General features: G+C 39.9%; 1 protein-coding gene across 4 annotated transcripts in view; it reads left to right on the forward strand.

The window, feature by feature from the left end:
- LOC135115994 (globin-like) overlaps positions 1–10,375 on the forward strand; it is a 28,779-nt gene extending 18,404 nt beyond the window's left edge. For all 4 annotated transcript variants that reach the window (XM_064033198.1, XM_064033199.1, XM_064033197.1 and 1 more), the window contains exons 2-6: positions 1,991–2,066; positions 3,704–3,864; positions 5,246–5,351; positions 6,113–6,232; positions 6,974–10,375. In XM_064033198.1, coding sequence (XP_063889268.1) covers positions 2,016–2,066; positions 3,704–3,864; positions 5,246–5,351; positions 6,113–6,232; positions 6,974–7,105 — 570 coding nt within the window. In that variant the 5' untranslated portion in view covers positions 1,991–2,015 and the 3' untranslated portion in view covers positions 7,106–10,375. The remainder of the gene's footprint in view (positions 1–1,990; positions 2,067–3,703; positions 3,865–5,245; positions 5,352–6,112; positions 6,233–6,973) is intronic.
- Positions 10,376–11,161: the final 786 nt, after the last annotated feature.

Consider the following 11,161-nt stretch of genomic DNA (forward strand, 5'->3'; position numbering starts at 1 on the left):
GTTTTGACCACGAAAAAATAAATAAATAAATGGTTGTTTGTAAGAGGGAAGGAGGAAGGTACTGTTGTTGTTGTTGTTGTTGTTGTTGTTGTTGTTGTTCTTGCTGTTGTTTGTTTTTGCATGGTAACATCAAAGACGGAAGGACATGAACGTAATGTATACAAAGAAGACCAAATAATAAAAAAGACTCGTTACGTTTGACAGAAAAGGATGATTGTAAAGAGAGAGAGAGAGAGAGAGAGAGAGAGAGAGAGAGAGAGAGAGAGAGAGAGAGAGAGAGAGAGAGAGAGAGAGAAAAAAATGAATTAGGTTTGGAGAATTAGCGACGGCTCACTCACATCAACAGTGTGTGTGTGTGTGTGTGTGTGTGTGTGTGTGTGTGTGTGTGTGTGTGTGTGTGTGTGTGTGTGTGTGTGTGTGTGCGTGCGTGCGTGTGTGTATGTGTCTGCCAGTGACGAGCATATAAAGGCGGGCGTGTTCTGCTTGTTACGCGCTTGACAGAAGCTACTTAGACCAAGATTAAGGGCTGTTGCAACACACACACACACACACACACACACACACACACACACACACACACACACACACATTATCAACTCTGTTTATTCGTATTTTTGAGTGGCGTTATATTTTTCCTTCTTCTTCTCCTCCTCCCTCTTCTCCTCCTCCTCCTTCTTCTCCTCCTCCTCCTCCTCCTCCTCCTCCTCCTCCTCCTCCTCCTCCTCCTCCTCCTCCTCCTCCTCCTCCTCCTCCTTCTCTTATATTATACAATTATAAATGTGAGATTTTAGTGAAGGCATCAAAATATAACCTGCTCCTCCTCCTCCTCCTCCTCCTCATTATCATCATCATCATCATTCTCTCCGTCCTCTTCTTTTCTTCCTCTTCATTTTCTTCCTCCTCTTCCAGATCGCCCTTTTCCTCCTCCACTTCCACAGAAAAGATAATTACTATTCTCTCTCTCTCTCTCTCTCTCTCTCTCTCTCTCTCTCTCTCTCTCTCTCTCTCTCTCTCTCTCTCTCTCTCTCTCTCTCTCTCTCTCTCGATACTTTTATTTCCATCTGTGCCTCGTTATTTTCTTAATTGATTCATTTCCTTTCATGTCCCTCGCTAGATATTGGTTATTGATTTCTGATTACTTACGCACACTCAACCACCGCCGCCAATATTATTTCTCTTTGTCTTTCCTTCCTCGCCACGTCTCTCCCTCCATTACCCGATAGTATTAAAGGCTTATGCTATTATACACACACAGGAATCCTACACTTCCCTTCCCTTCCTCCTTACGTTTCTCTTAGTCTTTTTCTTCCTCTCCACACCCCTCTCTCTCTCTCTCTCTCCCCGTGGTAGTATTAAAGGCTAATGCTGTTATACATACAGAGATTTGCTACACTTCCCTTTCTGTTTGGCTAATGGGTGTTGAAAGCATTGCTCTAGTGCCAAGAACGTAAGAACACAAGGGTTGGTGAAAGAAGCTATCAGGTCAACAAGTGGCAGTCCTTGAACGAAGCACATCCACCTGTCCACGTCATCCACAAATTTTCCTAGTCTTCTTTTAAAGTTTCCTAATGACGCACCACTAATAACCTTTGTGATTTTAATAATGTGTTTGAAGTGCGTGTTTGTGGTTATTTAAATGTCTATCTATCTTTTCATCTTTCTATCTGTCCATCTGTCCTTTTGCCTGTCTGTCAGTTTATCTATCTGTCTCTATGTCTATCTATCTATCTATCTATCTATCTATTTTTATGTGTTTTCATATATTTTTAGTATGAATGTATGTATTTTATAAGGTCTATGTTACCTGACCTCATTTTCTTTGTATTTTTTTAGTTTTAGCGAGCCCTGCAGGTATGTATGTATCATTTAGGCATTTTTTTAGATATCCTTATGTATTTTTTTTTTTTTACATTTACGTATTTTTTAAGCACGTATATATTTTTAAGGCGCACGATTTCTGATGCTATTTTTTTTTTTGTGTGTGTTTCAGGAGAAGTTGAATCTACTGAAGCATCATGGGAGCCTTGCTAAGTGTGGTGTGGGGATGGCTCGCTCCCGGCACACAGGTAGGCTCTCTCTCTCTCTCTCTCTCTCTCTCTCTCTCTCTCTCTCTCTCTCTCTCTCTCTCTCTCTCTCAGTGCAGTCTATTCAAATGCATCTACGACCTCATTCAAATATTTCAAGCATCTCTCTCTCTCTCTCTCTCTCTCTCTCTCTCTCTCTCTCTCTCTCTCTCTCTCTCTCTCTCTCTCTCTCTCTCTCTCTCTCTCTCTCTCTCTCTCTCTCTCTCTCTCTCCACACGAAAACCCAGGAAGAGATTCGAACCGAGTGTCAATAGGAAGACAGTAAGGCAAGCCATAGGACAGGCAGACAGCCAAGGGAACAGATAAGACCGAGAGAGAGAGAGAGAGAGAGAGAGAGAGAGAGAGAGAGAGAGAGAGAGAGAGAGAGAGACGCCGTGTAGGGAAGGAAACCGAGGGACGTGGACGAGTAGGTAGGCAGATGTGTGGTCACGGAGGAGCCCTCAGCGGGTCACGCCAATAGTGCTATTGTTTTGCCCCGAAGTGCCATTCATCCCGCTCAGGTTGAGAGAGATTATATCATTTGCTTTTATTACGAAGAGGAAGAGGAGGAGGAGGAGAGACGAATTAGAAAGAGGAGGAGGAGAAGGAGGAGTAAAGAGAGTCAGGCACGAGAAGAGATTGAATGAATGAAACGAACAGGAAGGGAAAAAAGAAAGAAGGAAGAAATGAAGGGAGAATAAGAACGAGTGTACGAGAATAATAAAAAAAAAGAAGAGGAATAATAATAATAATTAGAGATGCAGGGGAAGAAGAACGAGGAGGAGAAAAAAAAAAGAGATAAATGGACAAAATTATGAGAAAACAGAACGGAAGGGAGTAATAATAATAATAATAATAATAATAATAATATATAATAATAATAATAATAATAATAATAATAATAAAGAAGGGGAGTGTTTCATGTAAACTTGGTTCGCGTTCACAAGAGCCATTATTTTGTGAAGCCTGAGGGATGAAAATTAGTGAGTCATGCTTGGCAGCCATTTCGTCAGGGGGTATTATGGGACTGGCAGAGTATTGATACCCGATGCAATCCTCGTGGCCAGAGACTCCGGGACTGTGCATTATAACACTGAAACCACTACTATTACTACTACTACTACTACTACTACTACTACTACTACTACTACTACTACTACTTTTATATGTAAGAGTGGACTCTGGTCAAGAGCAGCAATAAGGCTGCAAAAAGATAAAAGAAAGGCCTATTGAAAGAGTCGGTTCCCAAAGAGTGTAGTTTCAAAAGGTTTATCCAAAATTTGAGGATGGGTCATGAAACCTACCTCTTCAAACACTACTACTACTGATACTACTATTACTCCTACTACTACTACTACTACTACTACTACTACTACTGCTACTGCTACACACCCAACAAAGAGAGATAAGAATATGCAGAAATACAGTTTTTCTTCAAATAGAGGAATGCACGAGTGAAATGTATTATCAAACGTGTGTGTGTGTGTGTGTGTGAATCCAACCTTGACCGTCTGTATCTACATATCCACTACACACACACACACACACACACACACACACACACACACAGACACACAGACACACACAGAAAAACAGCACAGGTATCCCAACACTCACTCCGTTCCTTGTTCCCGCGTCAGGTGGGAGCCGTCACGCTGCCTGAGGAGGGAAGCTTGGGCCCTGAGGCTGACGTGCCGGACAAGACCACGGGCCTCACTCTGCGCCACCGCACCGCCATCTACCGCACCTGGGACCTCGTCAGACCTGATGTGAAAATGCACGGCGTTAACTTCTTCCTTGCGTCAGTATCCTATTTCTAAATTATTTCTCCTCCTCCTCCTCCTCCTACTACTACTACTACTACTACTATTCTTTTTATTATTCTCCTCCTACTACTCTTCTTATTCTGTCTCTCCTCCTCCTCCTCCGCCCTCCCCATCTATTTCCTCTCTCCTAGTCCTCCTCCTCCTGCTTACGAGAGAGAGAGAGAGAGAGAGAGAGAGAGAGAGAGAGAGAGAGAGAGAGAGAGAGAGAGAGAGAGAGAGAGAGAGAGAGAGAGAGAGAGAAAATCTCCATTAGAGCATAGCAGTCCGACAGTCCGATCTATTTAATTTATTGAGGGACCCATTCACTTTTACAGCAGTGCATATTGAACTGTATTCGTCCATTAGTCTCTATTGGTCATTGTCGTAACATTAAAACCATCTGCAACATTTCACTAGTCTCCCCATGAATTTGAAATATTCTTTTTTATAACCCAGCGATAAAAAGAAAACTTGTTAATACATATTATTACTTTTTTCATTGTTGTTCTTATTTTTGGGGGGTTTTAAATTTATTATTGTGCAGAGTTTATTGTTGCAGTTCTAACTAACGTATATTACAAATAAAATTATAAAAAATACTGGGATCTTTTATAGAAGGGGAAACTAGTCTATTTTTTTATTATTATTATTTTTCTTTTTTTTTCTTTTTTTTTTTACTCCTAAAGGAAGTCTACAGAAAAGAAAAATGCAAAAGAGATGAAGAAATGACGAGGTATTGTTAATGTAGGATTAATTAAAGGGACTATCACATGTAGGGCAGGGCTTTTTGCTGCTTCCCTTATTTTCTCATGTCCTTATGTAATTCGTTTAAAAAAGGAGATGGAATTAAAGATGAATAAAAAAAAAAAATGACAAATCTGTATCTATTTGATCGGCGCTTTTTTTTTTTTTTTTTTATGTAGGAAGGACACTGGCCAAGGGCAACAAAAATCCAATAAAAAAAATATGCCCACTGAAATGCCAGTCCCATAAAAGGGTCAAAGCAGTGGTCAAAAATTGATAAATAAGTGTCTTGAATGATGTTCAGTGTAGAAGAGGGGGACAGTTGAGTGTCATTGAAGAAGAGGGGATAGTTGTCTGGAAGGTTGTGTTGAGTTGATAGATGGAGGAATTGAGTTTTTGAGGCATTGAACAATACCAAGTTTGCTCTGCCCCAATCAGAAATTTTAGAAAGATCAGAAGTCAAGCGTTCTGTGGCTTCCCTGCGTGATATGTTTTCCTCCTAACATAACAGAAAGCTTTGCCTGGGTAGCTTACGAAAAGACTGTGGAAGTGCTTTAATCTGTATGTAAGGTGGTGTAAATGCAGGTTTAATGCACACAGCTTCTTATACTAACATTGTGCCTTCCTTTGCAGCATGTTTGAAGCAGAGCCAGTGCTGCAGACCAGATTCAAAGGTTTCGCTGGCAAGACAAAGGATGAACTTAAGAGTAACAAGCGACTGGCAGCACACGGAACAACTGTACGTGACTGACTGACTGAGAAAGAGAGAGAGAGAGAGAGAGTCTGCTAAATACGTATTGGTAGTGTGTGTGTGTGTGTGTGTGTGTGTGTGTGTTACAAGTCACACACGCACACACACACACACACTTTTTTTTATTTTAGTCATTTTTTTCTGTTGCTACTACTACTACTACTACTTCTACTATATACTACTACTACTACTACTACTACTACTACTACTACTACTACTACTACTACTACTACTACTACTATTACTACAACACTACATCCTGGTACATTATTATCTTGTTTTTTTGTTTTTTCTCATTTCTTGGATACCTCTAATATTTACTTCTCTTTTCCTCCCTCCTTTCTTACTTCTCCCTTACTCTGCTCTCGTATACTTTACTTTCTCCAGTACATTTCTCCCTTTCCATACTTCTTTTTTCTGCTTCTATTATAGAATTCCCTGTAATGTCTTGTTTCTCAATCTTTCTTCCCCTTCCCTTTCATATCTCAGCTTTCTTTTCCTTAAAACTTTCCTGCTCCTCTTCACTCTCTCACCTGGAACAGACTCAGTAATCATGTTGCTAGTGCTGAGTCATTACAGAGCTTTAAAAAATGAGATGAATTTATAGATGAGATTGATAGGTGGAAACATGTAGATGCGTTTCATGCAGGGACTGTCACGTGTAGGCCTGATGGTTTCTTGTGGCTTCCCTTATTTTCTTATTTTCCTGTGTTCTTGTGTTCAGCATCTCACCTCCTCTCCTTCTGCAGGTGTTCATGGCCATCACATCTTTAGTGGACAACTTAGAGGACATTTCAGTGCTGGTGGAGCTACTCAAGAGCACAGCAGATAATCACAGACAGCGAGGCGTCCCTAAGGAGGACTTTGAGGTACCGGTTCACTGTATCTGTCTGCTAAATACTGATGTTCTTGAATATGCTGTGGTAAAGGGAATATGACCAGTATTTCAAGTTATTGGTTCACTGTCTTCACTCACTGGCCAATTATTATCGTGAGGAACTGCACTGTGTCTGTCTGCTAAATACTGGCATTCTTGAATATGATGTGTCTCTAAGTGGTAGTGGGGATATGACCAGTATTTTGAGGTAATGGTTCACTGTCTTCACTCACTGGCCAAGTATTGTGAGGAGTTACACTGTGTCTGTCTGCTAAATATTGATGTTTTTTAATATGCTGTGTGTCTGTAAGTGGCAAAGGGGATATGACCAGGGTAACATAAGCAAACTTGTTATTTTATATTGTATCCCCTGCCACAAAGAATACGAATGTAATTTTAAATCTTGCAAGAATGTGGTGTGAAAAAGGAGACCGACAGGAATACTAATCTAACTTTATAAATCTTGCTAGAGTGCAATAATGTGAAAGAGAAGATAGGCAGAAATACTAACCTAATTTTACATCTTGCAAGAGTTTGATGTTAAAGAGGCAGAAACAGTAACTCAATAGCTTTCCAAAGTGTGATGTTAAAAAGGAGATAGACATAAATACAGGCAGAAACAGTAAGCTAATTTTATATATTGCGAGAGTTTGATGACAGGCAGAGAATAGTTCACAAAGAGGACAGCAGGAGAGTGTAGCCCATGATCTGATATTAATGTGTCTCTTTACAGCTGCTGGCGCCAATACTGGTCAAGTTCCTGAGGGACACGCTGGGGTCGGCCTGGAGCCCAGTGGCAGAGGAGGCCTGGACTCAGGCTATGAAGGTCATCAATTCAGTCATCTTTAGCGGTTACGAGGCATGATGTTCCTCCCGCCTTTCCTTCCCTTCCCTTCTCCCTGCTCCCTGCTCCTCTCTCTCCTTCCAGCCTTTGTACTCTCCCTCCTTCTCCTCTGTGCACCACACACTTCATGCCTAGTTCTTCATTGCCACACTTCACTCACTTTATGTTAGTCTATCTTTCTCCTAAACACTTACATTACTTCACCATATGTACATACACTCAACCACACACTTGATGTACACGCTACCACACACATACACATGTATACACATGCACACATGCATACACACATTCCCTTCTCACCTTCACTATATTAACCATGACACTCATGAAATGCTATATATTTTAAGTTAATAAAAAAATATAGAGAAATTTATACAATTTCATAGATATAATTTATAGCAAATTATAATGACTAATATTTGTAAAACCAGGAAGAGTAATCTTCCTTCCACCACAAATGCTTCAGGCAAAAGTTTTAAGCTCAATAGTTTTTTTTTTTTTTTCTTTTTCCCCATTATTTATCATGTACTGTACACTGTAGATATAAACATGATACGAGGTATTCCCTGAAGCTGCGTGGGATAGGAGGAACTTTTCAAACTGTCCTAAACACTAACAATTCTTTCCACATGCAAGTGTTTATAAAAAATGTGATACCTCTTTGTGCTCTGGAGACAAAATCAAACACATTATATTCCATAGGTGCATCTTTCACTCACCACAAATTTCCGTATACAAAAACATTATACAAGGTTCTTATCTGCTCTTATGGAGACGCACTCTTATGTCCTTTGTACCGAGGCATGTTCTAGTGAGCACTGGTATCTGTCTGTCTGTCTGCGTGTGTCCCTTTGTGAACTCCATAGAAGGGGGTGGTCACAGTACAAGTGTATTTATTCTTGCTTTTACCTTCCTTTCTCGTACTCTAATTATCTTATCCTTTCTCTACAAACTTCACCATTCTATCTTCCATTTATATTCTTGTTCTTACATTTCCTTTCTGCATACTCTAATTCGCTTTGTCTCCTCTCATTCCTCTTTCATATATCTCAACTTCCTGTCCTTACATTTCTGTTTTGCATATTTTAATCCTCTCTTTCTCTTCTCATCTTTTTCTCTCTCATACTCCACTATTGTGTTCTTCATTTATATTCCTGTTCCAGCATCTAATTTTTGCTTACTCTAATCCTTTTTTTATCCCCAACTCCTTTCATATACTTCAGTGTTTTATAACTTCTATCCTTCTATATCACTGGATGTCAGCCACTCCATCTGTCACACCAATGCACACACTCCTGGTCATCTCTTTTCAAACCATTCTTTATACATGGCCAAGGCAGCTTACAGTGTTGTTTGAGCCCTATGCTTCACCTAACATGCCTAATATGCGAAACTTGTGGTAATGTTCTTTTCATTTTGTATAGTGATGTAACACTGATGTTCATATAAGAGGGCAATGTGTCAAACCCTTCCTCTCTCAATGAACATTACATACAGTCCCCTTCACTTCCACATTCATTAGTTAGTGTTGCCAATGTGTGAATCATCTGCTGCAAACTACCTACTTCGATCCATATCTGAAACAAATCCCAGCCCATCTCTCCATCACCCTCCCTCCACCACCATCTCTCCATCACTCTCCTGCTTACATGTACAGGCTGTGTGTCTCGAATCAGGCGGGGTAGTTCACAGTAAGCAATTCACACACTGGTGATGTTAAGTCATAAACATGGCAGTGTAGGAGTGGAGGGCACTGTACCACTCTGGAAGAGCTGCTGGACTCTCTGTTTGTTTTCCGCAGTCCATTGTAGAGTTTTAATGTTAGGAAACACATGTACCTTCCTTAATGAAAGTACTGCACCTTGCTTTGAGGCAGGATGAGGTATTACTGGTGTGTGTGTGTGTGTGTGTGTGTGTGTGCGTGCATAGAAACATGGCAAACACCTCACTAGATATTTTGCAGTTTATTTATGATTCAGTTATATAAGTAGTGATTAACCAAACACGTAAATCTGATGAGAGAACATTTCTGTGCTTGTTCTGTTTGTTCTTGGAGTGAAAAAAGAAAAGAAAAACAATGTTCTTGATTAAATAGTTTGTACAAATGGTGTTCTTGAAGGAAACATTTAATATTTGTCACCTGCAGCCTTTGTAACTGTAGCAGTGCACGCTGAAAGGAGCCACTTCATCCACACAAGGCAGCAGAAACTCAAGGAATGGAATTTTTTTTCTATAATTGCACCAGAATGAGATGGCTGCCTCCTTGTGTGTGTGTGTGTGTGTGTGTGTGTGTGTGTGTGTGTGTGTGTGTGTGTGTGTGTGTGTGTGTGTGTAAAGACTGTATTGCATTTTCTTTTTCTTTTCTGTGATACAATTATGTAATGACTGGGTGCACAGACTAACAAAATTATCTTTGGGCCTCAAGATTGCTATGGTCCTGAGGTCTAGAGGTGCTGTGCTCTGTCCTCCCAGTCAAGGGCTTGGTCGAGATGAGAACTTCTTGTGGTGAATCTACCCAGTCTTTTTGATCAGTTAGTGTGAGGTGCTCAAGGGAGACATGGCACAGGTGGTCACTATATGTAGTCTTCTCCCTCACAGCAAGGGTAGCTTCAGTGGAAAAGATGAAGTCTTGAAATTTGAGAAGATATGCCTATTCACTTAAAATGCTAAACATACAGATGAGTGAATGAAATAAATTATATAGTACCTATTAATGAGCATCTACTAACTACATCTACTAATTAATGCCTGTGACTATCATCACTATCTTTGGCCCTTTTTCTTACATAAAGGACAGTTTCAGTGAAAAAGTTGAAGCCAAAGAACTCCTGAAATTTGGAAAAGTGTATTCACTTCAATAGACTTTAAATGTCAAAATGAGTGAATGAAGTAAATGATATACTTTGATAACTACTGACCTGTCTCATCTACATGAATCTAAACAGTGTATACCTAAAGTCTATACAGGTTCAAAATACATACTAGCTTATGTATTTAGTGTGAGGAGGCAGTGTTGACTGTATGGGTTTGTGAATGGGTTTGTGAGTGTAAGGGAGGAAAAGGAAGTGAAGCAAATATTATCCTCAGAGTTGTAACAGAGGCAGCACACAGGCACCACACATTATATTAACCTCATCACCTGAGCAGCCTTCCACTAAACTCAAAACCAAAATGAGACAAGTCTCCCCATTCATGTATATGTCAATTTTTCTTATAATTTTGGGTGAATTTCTGTGAGTAGTGAATGTGGCACAATATGTATTGATCCAATATACAGTGTTCAAACAAGGAAGTGCTTTTGTTCATCCCATCTTTGTACATGTATTGACTTCACACAAAACAGAAGAACATGAGAAAGTAAGGGAAGCTACAAGAACTCTTCAGGCCTACATATGCCAGTTCCAAATATTATCCTCATCCATACATTTGTTTAATTTCTTAAAGCTCCCTATTGATGCAACATTAACAACCTGATTAGTGAGTCTATTCCACTCATCTACCTTTTTCCCCTTCATAGGCCTTATGTTCATGTGTGACCAATCATTGCAGGCCTTCTCCTCAAGTCTCTGTTCTCTTGTATTGGGGCAGGCAGGTGTTAGAAGTGTTACCAAGAATTTTACTGCAAAATCCTGCTGGAAGTTTCATCATTACTCAGTCATATAAACTCTTGCTTTGCATCATGATTCACTACACCTTTCATTCCTTTTACTGGTAAAGTCTGGAACTCCCTGCCTGGTTCTATATTTCCTCCAGCCATTGACTTCAACTGTTCCAGGAGGGAAGTTTCAAGACAGGTATCCTCAGTTTTTGATAACCCTTTTGACTACACTCTTAGGCGACTGGCATCTTCAGTAGGTCTTTCTTTTCATAGTCATTTTGTTGCCCTTGGCCGGAGTCCCTTCTCACATGAAAAGATAAAAAAAATCAACAAGTTTCCTGACTGACTTTATCTCTACTAAGGCCTCTGTGGTTTAATTACTTTTTCCATGTCATGTCTTTGTGCTTTGAAACTTTAGATCATTACATATGTATAAATGAAAAAATAAATAAATAAATAAAAAATGTCCTCTCTCT

The sequence above is a fragment of the Scylla paramamosain genome, chromosome 30 (assembly GCF_035594125.1).
Source record: "Scylla paramamosain isolate STU-SP2022 chromosome 30, ASM3559412v1, whole genome shotgun sequence".
NCBI lineage: Eukaryota > Metazoa > Arthropoda > Malacostraca > Decapoda > Portunidae > Scylla > Scylla paramamosain.